This window comes from Pteropus alecto, unplaced genomic scaffold, assembly GCF_000325575.1.
Source record: "Pteropus alecto unplaced genomic scaffold, ASM32557v1 scaffold76, whole genome shotgun sequence".
Lineage (NCBI taxonomy): Eukaryota > Metazoa > Chordata > Mammalia > Chiroptera > Pteropodidae > Pteropus > Pteropus alecto.
In genome coordinates this window covers 30,979,682-30,994,247 of record NW_006443138.1, presented here as the reverse complement: position 1 = coordinate 30,994,247, position 14,566 = coordinate 30,979,682, and the positions used below count along the sequence as shown (strand labels likewise).

General features: G+C 42.1%; 1 protein-coding gene across 10 annotated transcripts in view; it reads left to right on the top strand.

Annotated features, from left to right (window-relative positions):
- Positions 1-3,191: 3,191 nt before the first annotated feature.
- HDHD5 (haloacid dehalogenase like hydrolase domain containing 5) overlaps positions 3,192-14,566 on the top strand; it is a 28,821-nt gene continuing 17,446 nt past the window's right edge. The window contains exons 1-5 of one of the 10 annotated variants that reach the window (XM_025041029.1): positions 3,192-3,345; positions 10,005-10,208; positions 11,293-11,526; positions 11,887-11,960; positions 13,019-13,112. In XM_025041029.1, the coding sequence (XP_024896797.1) occupies positions 3,229-3,345; positions 10,005-10,208; positions 11,293-11,526; positions 11,887-11,960; positions 13,019-13,112 (723 nt within the window). In that variant the 5' untranslated portion in view covers positions 3,192-3,228. Of the gene's footprint in view, positions 3,385-5,400; positions 7,518-9,902; positions 10,209-11,292; positions 11,527-11,886; positions 11,961-13,018; positions 13,113-14,566 lie in introns of those variants that run through there. The other 9 variants (XM_025041027.1, XM_025041026.1, XM_025041030.1 and 6 more) reach the window with 9 other exon arrangements.

The window sequence follows — 14,566 nt, the reverse complement described above, 5'->3', positions numbered from 1 at the left end:
AAGCTTAAGAAATGTATCATCACCAAGCCAGAATTACAGGAAACGTTGGAGGGACTTCTTTAAGAAGAAAAAATACAAAAGACTCACTTCAGATTAATAGACACACACGTACTAAAAGGAAGAGGATGGAAAAAGATACTGATGTACCTAGAAGGTATTCAAGGCAGACAGGGAAAGATAAACACTATATGATTTCATTTATATGCAGAATCTAAGGAAAAGAGAGAACAAACTAATCAAAAACAGACTCACAAATATAGTGGACGATTTGGAGATGGACAGAAGGGAGGATAGTTTGGGGGGCTGGCAGAATGGGGTGAAGGGTTAAAGAAGTACAAATTAGTAGCTGATGGATGGTCACAGGAATGGGGAGCACTGGCATAGGGAATACAATTAGCATTAATACATTGGCTAGGTGGAGGGCCAGGGGAGGGAAGCAAAAACAGACTCACAAATATAGTGGACGATTTGGAGATGGACAGAAGGGAGGATAGTTTGGGGGGCTGGCAGAATGGGGTGAAGGGTTAAAGAAGTACAAATTAGTAGCTGATGGATGGTCACAGGAATGGGGAGCACTGGCATAGGGAATACAATTAGCATTAATACATTGGCTAGGTGGAGGGCCAGGGGAGGGAAGGAGCAATTGGAGGGATCATTTTACTAACTACATAGATGTCTAACCAATGTACTGCATACTTGAAACTAACTAAAATTTAAAAAATAAAATAAAAAAAATACCTAGGAATAAATTTAACCAAGGAGATAAAAGACTTGCACACTGAAAACTGTATGACATTGATGAAAGAAACTGAAGAATGCACAAATAAATGCAAAGGCATTACATGCTCATGGATTAGAATTAATATTGTTAAAATGTCCATGCTACCCAAAGAAATATACAGAGTCAATGCAATCCCTATCAAAATTCCAAAGGTATTTTTCACAGAAATACAACAAACAATCCTAAAATTTGTATGAAAGAACAAAAGACCCAAATAGCCAAAGTAATCTTGAGAAAGAATGAAGCCAGAGGAATCATGCTCCCTGATTTCAAACTGTTGCAAAGCTATAGTAATCAAAACAGTATGGTATTGGCATAAAAACAGACACATAGATCAATGGAACAGAATGGAGAGTCCAGAAATAAACCCTCACGTATACAGTCAATTAATCTATGACAAAGGAGGCAAGAATTTACAATGAGAAAAAGAGTCTCTACAATGAATGGTACTAAGAAAACTGGACAGCTACATGCAAAGGATGAAACTGGACCACTATCTCATACTGCACACAAAAATTAACTTGAAATAGATTAAAGACTTGAATGTAAGACCTGAAACCATAAAATTGGAAGAAAACATAGGTGATAAGCTCCTTGACATTGGTCTTGGTGATGACTTTTTGGATTTGACACTAAAATCAAAGGCAACAAAAGCAAAAATAAGTGTGTCTGCATCAAACTAAAAAGCTTTTGCACAGCATAGAAAACCATCAACAAAATAAAAAGGCAACGTACAGAATGCGAGAAAATCTTTGCAAATCATATATCTCATAAGGGGTTAATATCCAAAATATATCAAATTCATATAACTCAAGAACAACAACAGCAAAAAAACAATCTGATTAAAAAATGGGCAGAGGATCTGAACGGGTATTTTTCCAAAGACATACAGATGGCCAAAAGTACATCTGTTGCGCTCAACATCACTAATCACCAGGGAAATGCAAATCAAAACCACGACAGACCAGCTCTTACCTGTTAGAAGGCTGGTATCAAAAATTCAAGACATAAGTGTTGGTGAGGATGTGGAGAAAAAGGAACCCTTGTGTACTGTTGGTGGGGATAGAAATTGGTGCAGCTGCTATGGAAAACAATATAGAGGTTCTTCAAAAAATTAAAAATAGAATTACCATGTGATCTAACAATTCCACGTCTGGGTATTTATCTGAAAAAGACAAAAAATGCTAACTCAAAAAGATACCTGCCCTCCCTTGTTAATTGCAGTACTATTTACAATAGCCAAGATGTGGAAATAATTTAAGTGCCAATCTACGAATGAATAAAGAAAATGGGATATGTATATCCCATATACACATATATAATGTAATATTATTCAGCGGTAAAAAAGAATGTAGTCTTGGCATTTGTGATAAAATGGATGGCCCCTGAGGGCATTATGTTCAGTGAAATAAGACAAAGACAAACACAGTATGAACTCCCTTATATGTGGAACCTAAAACAAACTAATAAAGCCACCCAAAACTAAGTTCATAGACATAAAGAACAAGAGATCAAATTGGTGGTTGCCAGAGGCAGGGGTAGAGGGGTGGGTGAAATGGATGAAGGGGGTCAAAACGTAGAAACTTCATTATAAATAAGTCCTGTGGATGTAAAGTACAGTATGGCAACTATAGTTAATAATAATACTATATTATTTATTTGAAAGTTGCTAAGAGAGTAGAGCTTAAAAAAAAAATCTTGGCCTTCAAAGCTGAGGACCTCTGAGTTGCTAACCTCTGAGTTGGCTCATTCCTGATATCGGCTGCCTTCTTCCACCTAGTCTTAGATATTGTAAGCTCATCTATTCTTAGTATAAATACATCCAGGGACAGGTCAAAGGGTCTGGAACCGGGCATCCCACACATTTCAAATGGCGGGAACACACGGCTGTGCTCAATAGGTCTTTGCTTAGTTATCCAATTCTCTTTCAGGAGTCCTGTCTCAATCACCTTAAAAAGTGTGAGTTTTGGGGGATGCCTTATGTATATAGTTTCCCCAGGCACTAGTGCAGAGCCCAGCAGGAAGGAGGACTATAGTGAATATTTACTGAAAAAACACAAACATTCAGTGACTGGGGGGGGGTGACCACCAAAAAGAAAGCTGCTCCCACTTTTTCCTCCCAATCAAAATTCAGTTCCCTCCACATAAGTTTGCTCACCGAAAGTCATCAAGGACTGAGTCTTAAACCTACGACCCAGGAAGTGAGCAGGTACATAGTTCGTGCCAACTGTGCACATCAGGCTGTCGACTCCAGGTCTGTCTACGAAGCTGCAAGAACTTGCGCCTCCTCAATGCCCCGCCGGGCAAGTTGCCGAGCTACCGGACACGCACCAGGGACTACAACTCCCGAGAGGCCTCGGGAGCCTCTGGCTGCTGACTGGCTGCGCGGCGGGCAGGGCCCGGAGGCTGAGCGGCGGAGTGTGCACGTGCGCGCAAGCGGCGGCCGGATGGCTGTGCTTGGCTTTTTCTCCGCGGTGCGTGCGGCACCCTGGCTGTGGCGGCGGGCGGCGGCGGGGCTCCCGGGTCATTGCCCGGGAAAAGGCTATACTGTGGGCCCCGCGCAGGTGAGGACCGTGCAGGTGAGCCGGTCCGCAGAGCTTGTGGTGAGGCCGGGAGCGGCGGGAGGGAGGAGCTGCCGGCCGAGCCCTTCCACTGTCCGCGGCCTCCTAGGAAATGGCCTTGACAAGGCAGCTGACCTCAAGTGCGCTTGCTTCTTGTCTTGAGCACAGGGTCCCCTGCGCACCCTGCTCTACCCCGCCCCCCTTCCCCTCCCTCCTACTTGGGTGATTTGTCATAGTTTTGGCCTGGGAGAAAAGTTACTTTAGCTAGCGCATGAGCAAAACAGACCCAAAACGCACACCAGTGTCTCTTGGCCTCTTGCCGCTCTTTGTCCCTAAAATTACTCGGTAGTTTCCTCTTCCTATTTTTCTGGTCAGCGTATGATTTCTGCACTTCCTTTCCATGATGAGAACCTTTTGGTTATAATTTTCAACTACAATTGAAAGAGATCCGGGGACTCGAGAGGGACTTTCCTCGGGGAGCTGCACCTATAAAGGGGCAGCCCGGAGGTGAATGTGGGTTTTGCGGGGGCTTTTTCATTTGGTCCCATTCGCTGGTGGGCCTGCTTATAATGAGCGGCTGTTATGTGTAGAGTGTAGGGGAAGATCTGGAGGGCGAGAGGAAAACTGGCACAAGCTCCCTAATTTGTGCCAGGTACTTATGTGATATCTAATTCTCTTAACTTTGGAGGTAGGTATGACCCTGGTGATAGTAAGGAAGAAGCTTGGAGTCAGATTTTTAAGTACTTTTTGAAAAGGTCAACAGCTGCTAGATGACTGTGCCAGGACTCTAAGTTAGTTCGTCATATCTGTCACCCTCACTTTCCCTGGAGCCATTTTGCTTCTTCTTTAAAGGGGATCACTTTGTCTTCTAAATTCTGTATGTAATAACGATAGTATTTTACATCTGTATAACGCTTTCACAGTAACCTTTTGTCGTATTTTAAATTAACTACTTATTTTAAAAAAACACATAGCATTTACTTTGTGCCAGGCACAAAGTGAGTACTTCACAATTATTAATTCGTGTAATTATTGTAACGACTCTGAGTATTATTATTCCCATTTTAGATCTGAGTCACAGAGAGGTTAAGCAACTTGCCCAAGGGCAGACAGCTGGTAAGTGGCAGAATCTGGAACCCAGGCCAGTCTCCTGCCAGAGTCCTAGCTCTTAACAGCTGTGTTCCTGTAATTATTTTGTATATAGAGCAGCTAAGATTCAAAGAAGTCAAGTGACTTGGCTCGTGTCACAGAGCTAAAAGTGACCAAGCTGGAAGCATGGAATGAGAATATAAAAGGACTTTGTAAACTGTAATGAAGTAAATATAAAGAATTATTGCCGTTATTTATAACTGTTGTATTTATTTCTAGTGTCTTTGCAGATTCTGAGATACTTCTGAGTGACTTTTCTGATAAACTAGAAACAGGGAGGAAAGGGATGAAAGGATGAAGTATATTATAGAATTTAAGAGTAATAGCTTTAGAATTGAATCCTGCTAGTACCGTTTACCAGCTGTTTGATCTAAGGCAAATTACATAATTTTCTAAGTTTCAGTTTCCCAATATATGTAACAAGAGTCTTATTTACCATGCCATGTTTTTGTGAGAATATATGTACTGTACTTTTTGTAATAAATGTAGAGTACTTTGCTCAATGATTGGCATATATTAAGTTGTGGAAATGGTTGGAGGAGACAGCAAAATAGACTATAGCTGTAATGTTGCTATTTAAAACAAACCAATTCTAGGTAAGAAGCAAAGATACAAATAACATCTTAGTAATGTCTTCATTTCAAATTAATCTTAAAACCATACATTTTATCACTGCCATGATATGAGCTTTAATTAGAGGATATGGCCTAATACCCAGGACTACTTAAAAAAAAAAATCAAGTGATATAGAAGAAAAATCAGATTAGAGAATGCAGATTAGAGAATGAAAAGAAAAATGAAAAAAAAATTTATTCTTTTATCCTTTACATACCTTCACTTTTTTCTTTTTTTCTTCTATTTTCTTCTTTTTTTAAAAATACCTTTACTTTAAAAAAAATTAGACTTTATTTTTTAGAGCAGTTTTAGGTTTACAGAAAAATTGAGCAGAAAGTATAGAAAAGCCCTATATATACATCACCCCAGTTTCCTTGATTATTAACATCTTGAGTTAGTGTGGCACATTTGTTACAGGTGATGTGTACCTTCACATTCTGTGTCGCTTAGTGCCTGGTTCTCTATGTACATTCACCTGAGGGTTGAAAGTGGTATTACTCCCTATGTAGTTATAGATGATGGACACTCAAGGATGTTGCTAAATTGTCCTGAAAACCTTCCTGTTCAGAGTAGCAGGGACTGAGGATTTGTATGTCTAAGAGAGTAAATCTTGTGACTATTTGGAATATGGCCACTAAGACTGTTAAAACTGTATGTGATTAGATTTTGCAGCCATCAGCACAGGTGAACTGTTTTATTATTTTTTTTCCCTATGTAAGTTTTCAGAAATCCAAAAACAGAATAATACAGCAGATTCTCAGAAAACGTCGTTTTGTTATAAAGTTGATGAGGGGCCGTAGGAACTTAACTCTTGTTAATATCAATTAGTCTTTGGTAAAAATGTTTTCATTATATGTCGTTTTGCTTAAAGTCACAGAACCTATTCAGAATGTTTAGGGAGCACTTACTGTATTATGATCGCCATAGACCCATCTTCCAAATTCAGCAATTATTAACATTTTGCCACACTTGCTTTGCTTATCTCCTCCCTCAACTCCTCCCCACCTTTTTTTGTGGCTCTAAGATTTTAAAACAAATTCCTCATTGCTTGTTATTTCAACCCTAAATTATTCTATATGTACCTCTAAGAAAATAAGGACCTTTTGAATATAATCACAGTGCTATTATCATACCTACCAACATTAGTAATTCTTTAATATTACTTAAAATCAAGTCCTTTAAAAATTTTCCCTGGTTGTCTCAAAGTTATGGGCAAATAAGTTTTACATTTGGACTTTCAGAACAGTGTGCTCTGTGTTCATACTGACCAAGAAAGAAGGTGGACTGTGTGCTAGATCACAGTCCTTTCCTCCAGTGACCTCCTTTGAAGATCACTAACTCTTAGGATGATCAGGAAGTGCTGGAGGGAAGGTCTGCCTTATTTCGCCCTAACCCTTCATCTTTTGGGGCATTCAACAGTCAGTCAACCTATATTGACAGGGTCTAAGCACTGTGCCAGATTTGGGGATTTGAAGGCAAATCACACCCTCTCTTCTCTTTAGACCCGTGTGGTAATTCTCTGAGAAAAATAAGATGACGAAATCTGAAAAGAGCTATGGTCCCTTTACCTAGGAAAAATCCAGAGTTTTAAGAGGTTTTATGGCCACCCTGAAATCTGCCTGTGGACCCAAGTTAGGACTCATATTCTAGTAGGATTCGTTGAGAAACAGGGAGAGGGTAAAGAGATTCATGAAGGCCATCAGGTCCATTGAGTACAGAGAAGAACCAGAACTCAAGTGGCTGGGGGCTGGTGGAAGGTGCAAGAGGACCTGGTACCTCCTGGATCCCTTTCTTGCTCTAAGGTGTTGCTGTGTGGGCGGCTGAAGAGCTCTAACTTTGCTGTGAGCTTAGTTTGAGGCTGAATTTTGAATCTAGTACTTGTGAACTGGGTCACGTTTTAACTATTCTCTTTGAAATTGGTTTCTTACTCATCCAGTCAGATTATTAAGTGAATACATAGTGAACACTGTGTATAAACCAGGTCCCTTTCACTAGTTAATGTCAACTGGAGATAATGACACCCACCACCCGTGTGCCGGTACAAGGATTCAATAAAAATACCTTTGCTATATGTCTAGTTCAATGCTCATTACAATATACAGGTCTGGGGTTCAGCGGGATCAGCCATTGGGGCCGATTCTGTTTGTTTAGACATTTCCTGCATTGCATGTGGAATTGGACAAGTTTCTCCCTAGCAGCTCTGTTTGCTGGTGATCGGAAATGCTGTCTTGTTGGTTTGAGTTCCTTTTCTCCTGTTTTTCCAGTGCCTCTTTCCAATTCCAACTCAGCACTGCAGCTGTCATTGTCTAAGCCTGTGAAGCTCTGCAGAAGCTATCATGAAGGAGCTGGAAGACTCCCTCCCTTAGTGGTCTTCCCTGTCAGTGGAGGCGAGAGGGGATCATTACTTTTCAGTTAGTTCATTTTCTATTTTACTTGTTCCAGAAACTCATCTCTCAGCTTCCTTGACTCCATATCCTCTTGAGTTTCCTCCTCACTAACTGCTGTTCCTCGCTGTTTTGCTGGTGACTCTTACATGCCCCGTCCTAAAATGGAGATGTTTTTCCTGATTCTCTATGAATCTCACTTATGCTCTCATTCTGCTTGTGCTTTTCAGGCTGTCCTCTCCCCTCTCAAGTTTCAGCCGTTCTCTGAGAGCTGAAGTCTTCCACATTTTCTTTCATCTCCTGGACCTTTTGTCCAGTGCTGTTAGCTCCATTTGCCTGCCCTATAGTTCTGAAGTGAAACGTATCTTCTGCCCTCCCTGGCCACTGCTCCTCCAGAGCTTCTTGGGTCTGTGAGTGATACCAGCGTACCAAGAGTACCAAGATACACTCTCCCAGAGTACCAAGCCAAAAAGAGCATGGAAGTCCCTGTGGCCCCTCCCTCCACCCCTGCATCTGATTGTTACCAGGCCTGGCTGTTCTGCCTCCTGTGTATGATCTGCCACCTTCTCTCCATTCCTGTTGCTGCCACCTAGTTAAAGCTACCATCATCTGTGTCTTAGATTACAGTAGGTCCCAGGTGGTGCCCTTCAACTTGACTCTTAAGTCCACTCAATCTATTCTTTACTCTGTAGCCAAGATTTTCCAACAGCACAGGTTTGATGATGCCATTTTTGTCTTTCAAATTCCTTACATTGGCCTTGGAGACCTGTAATGGCCAGTCCTCTCCACCTGCTATGAGTTAGGTACCTCTGATGCAGATTCTCAGAGCCCTTTACTTCTCGTCATTTCTTAATGTGATGCTCAGTATAGAAGCCCTATGCTGCTTATTTGTCTTCCCACTGACCTGTGTAGGCAGAGTCACTTATGCCTGCTTGTCTAGTCTGTTGCTGATTGGGATCTCAATAGATATTTGTTAAATGAATGCATGCATTTAAATCTTTCATTGCCTAACTCAAAATTCTCTTCTAAAAACCCTCTCTGTTAAATTTTCTTTACTCAGAACCTAAATACTTAGGATTGATTTGCACTTGTGAAAATGCTGCAACTTTAGTGAGTTCCTAGACTAGCTGTTTGTTCTTTCACCACAGCTAATAAATGAAGGGCTAGAGCACGGTTTGTATTTTTGCTTACTCCTTACAGAGGAGCCCTATGCACAGAGTAGGTGTGTGCAGTAAGAATGGCCTCACTTGGCACCAAAAAAAGGAGAGTAGCAAACAGGAGAGTAGAGATTTTTTTTTTTTTTTTTGCAATTGAAAAACATCTCGTATGTTAATAGACAGTTTATAAAATAAGAATGGAATGAACTTTTTTAAAAAAGGAATGTTCGGCTTTATAAATCCAAGAAGTGCAGATTGTGATAAGAGACAATTGTTTTAACTTTTAAATTAAGACATTTGATAATTAACAAACTCTCTGATACATGTGAAAATCAATATTAGCATTACCAGTGGGTGAGTAAGTTGATACATGTTTTTAGAAAACAGTTTGTGAGGAGGTGTTACATTATTAAAATGTTTGCACTTTTTTGACTTATTACTTCTACTTTTAAGAATCTAGCTCAAGGAAATTCATAATATGGAATCAGTAAGCACGAAGAGGTTCCTTATAGCATTATTTATAGTCAAAAAAAATGTAGAAAACCTTAAATGTCCAAAATAGGGGAAATATAATGTTAGTGGATTATTCACTCAGTATATTATGGAGCCAGAAATGATGATAGGAGGTAGAGCTATGTATTGATATGGAAAGATAACCAAGAGATACAAAAAAAAAAAAAAAAGGTAAAAAAGGTAAGGTGGAAAAGAAAGTACAACATAATGCCATCTGTGTGTTAGTTAAAAAATTAGAAATTGTTACTATGTATCCATAAAATGTTTGTGGAAAATATATGAGAGAAAATAGCATTAGGTGGAAGAAGGAGGCAAGAAACTTTAAAAAATATATTTATATCATCTATAGTTTTAACTATAGTTTTTTTTAACTGTGTGTGTTGTTATAATAAAATATATAATAAAAATTTAAAAGTCGTTATGAAGGCTATTGTAAGAGGTAAAAATATTTGTCAAGCAAAAAGAACAAGATGAAAAATTACACATGTAAAGTGCAGTTTTAACTACATGGCAAACATAAGAATAGAAGAAATGAAAAGAAAATAATAATTAGTTGTATTAAAGTGCTGGGATTATGTTTTGAATTTCTCTATTTTCCAATTTAAAAATTCCTTTATATCAATTATACGAAAATAATTTTTAACAAAATAGTTATGTGCTTAAAAATACATGAAAAAGAACTAATTCTTTGTTACAGATGGATTTGCTCTATTGGAAATCCCATGTCCTTATTTTGTTTCAGGCCCTGGGTGACCTGAGTGTGGAGTCCCTCTTTGTAAAGGTCTTTTCCTTCCTCCTGGCTGCCTCTTGACTCGCATTGGCGGCTCTCTCCTCCTCTCTGCAGAGCCCGCCTACCTTTGGGTTCCTGTTGGACATCGATGGAGTCTTGGTGCGTGGCCACAGAGTGATCCCTGCTGCTGTGGAGGCCTTTCGCAGGCTGGTGAATGCCCAGGGGCAGCTGCGGGTGCCTGTGGTCTTCGTCACAAATGCTGGTAACATCTTACAACATGGCAAAGCCCAGGAGTTGTCAGCTCTGCTGGGCTTCAAGGTGAGGAGATAGCCAGAGACACAGAAGCCTAAGGACCTAGTTTCCAGTGTAATCCCTACTCTAGCTCTAACTAAGCCTTCTTCCCTGGGCTGGTGTACAGTATTGATAAGTTGGGTCAGTACAAATCTTTATTTCCCTGCTGGAAATAAAACTTGAAGTTCAAGTCCAGCCTAGTGAGTAGAGCCTTATCAATAGGGTTATTTTTTATGTATACATACACATTGAGCACAAAAGTCCTGCCCATGGAGTTGGCAGTTTGAGCCTACTGTTTTTGTATCCATTTCTTTTCTTCTGGGCATCAGATCGTCTCTTTTGGATTGTCAGCCCCTGGAAAGCAAGGGTCGCATTTTTCTAAACCTCCATATACCAGATGGGACTCTGAAATAACAGCCCTTGTTTCTCATGAATAAGATGTAAACATTTGAATGAGTACTGTCCCCTAAAAGCAGTCCCTTTTCACCCACTTGCAACTCCACATGTATCCCAGCATTGATACATTCATTCTCTTTTTAAGGGTGGCTGTAGTTTTTGGAAAGAGTACTTTGGAACCAAGAGAGCAAATAAAGTGGCAGATTGAAGGGGTGACCCTGCTTGTTATGAATGCAGGGAGTAAAGGCATCCAATTGGTTCTCTTCTGTGGTTTCCAGAGAGGGTTTCAAAAACATTCTGAGAAAAGGCTGCATTGTCATAGTTAGTATAAATGTTAAAAAGCTAAGTCTTTTAAGTACAACTGAAAACAAAGTCAAAGTTAGAGACAGATTTCTATAACAGTGACAAAGAACATGCATACAGATCCTGTGCTTTCCAAAAGGGGAGTTGAGTAGGGCAGGATTGGTGCATGTCATGACCCCTAACTAATGGCATTTCCTGCTTGCTTCTTTTGTGTGGCAAGAGCCAAATTAGGCTGGTGGTTCCCACGCCTCTGTGGATACTTTCTAGAAGCTGGGCAAAGGGCTTTTTCCCCCCCTTCCTTTTCTGGGCATTTTATTTCTTCCTAGTTGATAGAAGCTGCCATCTATCTCCCATTATTCTCCTTCAACTACGTGTCTTTCTCTGCTCTCCTCTCTCTTGGCTGTCCCTGCAGGTGGAGCCAGACCAGGTTATTCTCTCTCACAGCCCCATGAAGCTCTTCTCACAGTACCACGGAAAGCGGATGCTAGTGTCTGGGCAGGGACCCCTGGTGGAAAACACCCGAGCGTATCCTTTTGGTGCTTCTCGCTCTGGCAGAAGAGGAAGGGGCACGACTGAGGCCTTTCCTTCCAAGGCTGAGGGGGACTGTCATGAGTCGTGCTGGACTCAGGGTGCCCGGGCTCATGGGGTGTGTGGTAGGCTCTTGAGGGAGGTAGAACAGCCCTCAGGTGTGGCTAGTCCTGGTGCCCGGTGGTTTCCAAAAGCCAGCCCACTTCATCAGAATCTTCTGGGGAGCTTTCCTGGAGAGTCTTGTCATTGGGTCTGAGATAAAAATCAGCAATCTATTTTAAAAAAGAAAACTAGATGATTCTCTAATTAGGTCTGGGAAGCACTGCTCTAGTACTGTTCCTTGCAGTGGTCAATCAACTTATCCGTCAGTGTTAATTAAGAACCTACAGTGAACTAATCCTTTGGGGTGTATGCACAGTCAAGAAGCAGAAGACTTGTCCCTGTTCTCAAGCAGCTTATTTATTTGCTCCTCCTCCAGAGTCCTGTCAAGCACTTCCTATGTGCCACCACTGTGCTGTGGGCTCCCAGGGGGCAGAAGCCAGGAGAAGCACAGTGAGAATATGATTTAATCAAGGGGTTTATACTTGAGGCAGGAATAACACACCCATATGCAATAAAGGAATATTTCAGATGACATGGAGTTGAAGACTTAATAGTATAGGTTCTGGTGTCACAAGTGTCAGGTAACATCCTTGGAATAGGAATTACTTGTGGCTTCATGGAGGGCATAGCTGTGCCACAGGATAGGGTTCAGGTTTTCTATGCAGGGCAGTAGTTCAGGAAGCTAGAAAGAGAAGGGATGGTGAAGCTCCTTGAAGCTGGAGATTGGAATGGGACAGGATAGGGAATAAGAGACCAGGAAGGGTGGTGCTGAGGGTAGGAAACTGGAAGTAAATGTAGGAAGCAAGTGAGCTTATTATGAGGACAATGGGGAGTCTACAAGTTGTTGTTAATGGGCTGATCTGATAGAAGCATCATTTTTGGGAAATTTATTTTGAGAGTAATCTGAAACCATGTCCAGTTAAGATTGCAAGTGGGAATTGACAGAAAAATGGAGGCCGGTCTTGAAGAGATAAGGCTGGAGGTGGCTTCCCTCTCCCCATGGCCTCCCTGATCCTGGCCAAATCCGATTCATCTTAATGCTTAATTCAGCTCAAGTCTTAACTTCTCTGGACCCTTTGCCCCGTTACCCAGGCCACCGAGCAGTCTCCTCTTCTGAGCTTCTCGACATACAATGGCAGCACTATTCACAAAGTGCTGGCTTTGATGGGCTTTGGGCTTGGGGTGAGCTCCTTGAGGGCAGAGGTTCTTGTATGCTGTGCACTGTGGTAGTGCCCTGTGTAGGACCTGGCACCTGGAGTGTGCTCACTGACGGCTGGTATATCACCGTGGAGCGGTGCAGCCCCGCTCTGCCTGTGCAGTCATGGCTGGCCTGCCAGCGCCTTTCCAGAATTGGTATTGGCCCTGCTGGGCTCTATCTGGGCTCATTGGTTCACTCTTACTTGGGGAATAGGTGGACTAGTTTGATTAGGACTCTGGGTTGGTTCCCATTACTTTAAAGATGTCTTCCCCCAGAACTGTCCAGCTTTGCTTCCCTGATCTTGCTCTAGACTGGGCTTCGAGAATGTGGTTACTGTGGACGAGCTGCGGATGGCCTTCCCTGTACTTGACATGGTGGATCTCCAGAGGCGGCCAAAGACCACGGTAATGAGGAGCGCACGCCTGGGATCTCATGTTCAGTTATGTCCTCTTGTTCCTTCATGGGCTCCTCTCACTGGCCTTGCAGTCCCTCCTTCTTAGAGCCGTATCTTGTCCATGTTTCGCAGAGCTGCCTCCTTGGAGAGGCACATCTGGCCAAGGATTTTTTCTCCACATACACAGAATGCCTGGAAGAGGATGTGCTCCTAAGGGCTTTCCTTTCTGCATTGTTTGTGTTTAGCTGAGAACTCTTTCAGAGCCCTAGCATCTCCTCGGTTCGTAGCTTTACATCTTACCAGTTGGTGTTCCCATTGTTGCTTGGGAGAATCATTCACCTTCGTTAAATTTATCACTGCTCTACTTTATCCTGAACCGTGCTAACAAAGAGTTGTCCTTGAGAGAAGCAGCTTTCTTGTAAAAGTAACTGGCAATTCTGAGTGTCTGCTGTGTTTGTTTTGGGTTCAGCTCATATTCAAATTACTGGTTTGATTCTTTATTTTCTCTGCTGAGTAGTCACAGGGCCTCTTATTGATACTCTAGAGCAGGAGTCCCCAAACCTTGGTCTGCAGACCAGTACTGGTTCAGGGCCTGTTAGGAACTAGGCCACACGGCAGGAGGTGAGTGGTGGGCAAGCCAGCGAAGCTTCATCTGGATTTGTAGCCGCTCCCCAGCGCCAGCATCACCACCTCAGCTCCACCTCAGATCATCAGGCATTAGATTCTCATAGGAGCACTGGTCCTTGGTGCCAAAAAGGTTGGGGACTGCTGCTCTAGAGTGTGACTGTCCATCTTTTGATAGCTCCTGGCTCTCTTCTTCCTCGTGTGAATTCTTTATGTATCACATAGCCTATATTTTAAGTCAGGCCACTGTCAAAATGTGATAAAATGTGTTATAAGCAGACAAGCTTACTTGTATCGTATACAACTTTAGTCCTTCCTCCAAAGCTTTCCAATTGAATAGAGCGCTTTATCGCCTTTGAGGGCTTTCTCATAGAACCTTGAAAGTTAGGTAGAGAACCAGATTGTTGGAGTTGGAATAGATCTCAGAACAGCTCAGAGACAGCCCCACACAGGGGAAGTGATTCACCCCAGGTTAGTGGCAGAGGCAGGACTATAATTGTCTGAGGAAGGAGTGGAAGAGGTTAGTAAAGTGAAGGCTCCTGCCTCCTAATCTGACACCAAGAGAAATAGTCCATCATGCCCTGATGGCCTCCTTTTTCTCCATGGGCTCACCTTCATCTTAGCTACCTAAGGCTAGACTCTTGCTTGGCCCATATCTTACCTTGGCCTTGTTAGAGAAAGACAGCTGATCGGCTCCTCCTCCTGGCTGAACTTCATATGTGGCATTCCTCAGTCCTTTCTGTTCTCTCTTCACCTTTCTTCATGAATGTTCTTCCTCAGTTCTTTCTGGCCTCTCCTCAGCTTGGGCTAGACTGTGGGGGTGGTCTTCGATTCTGTCTG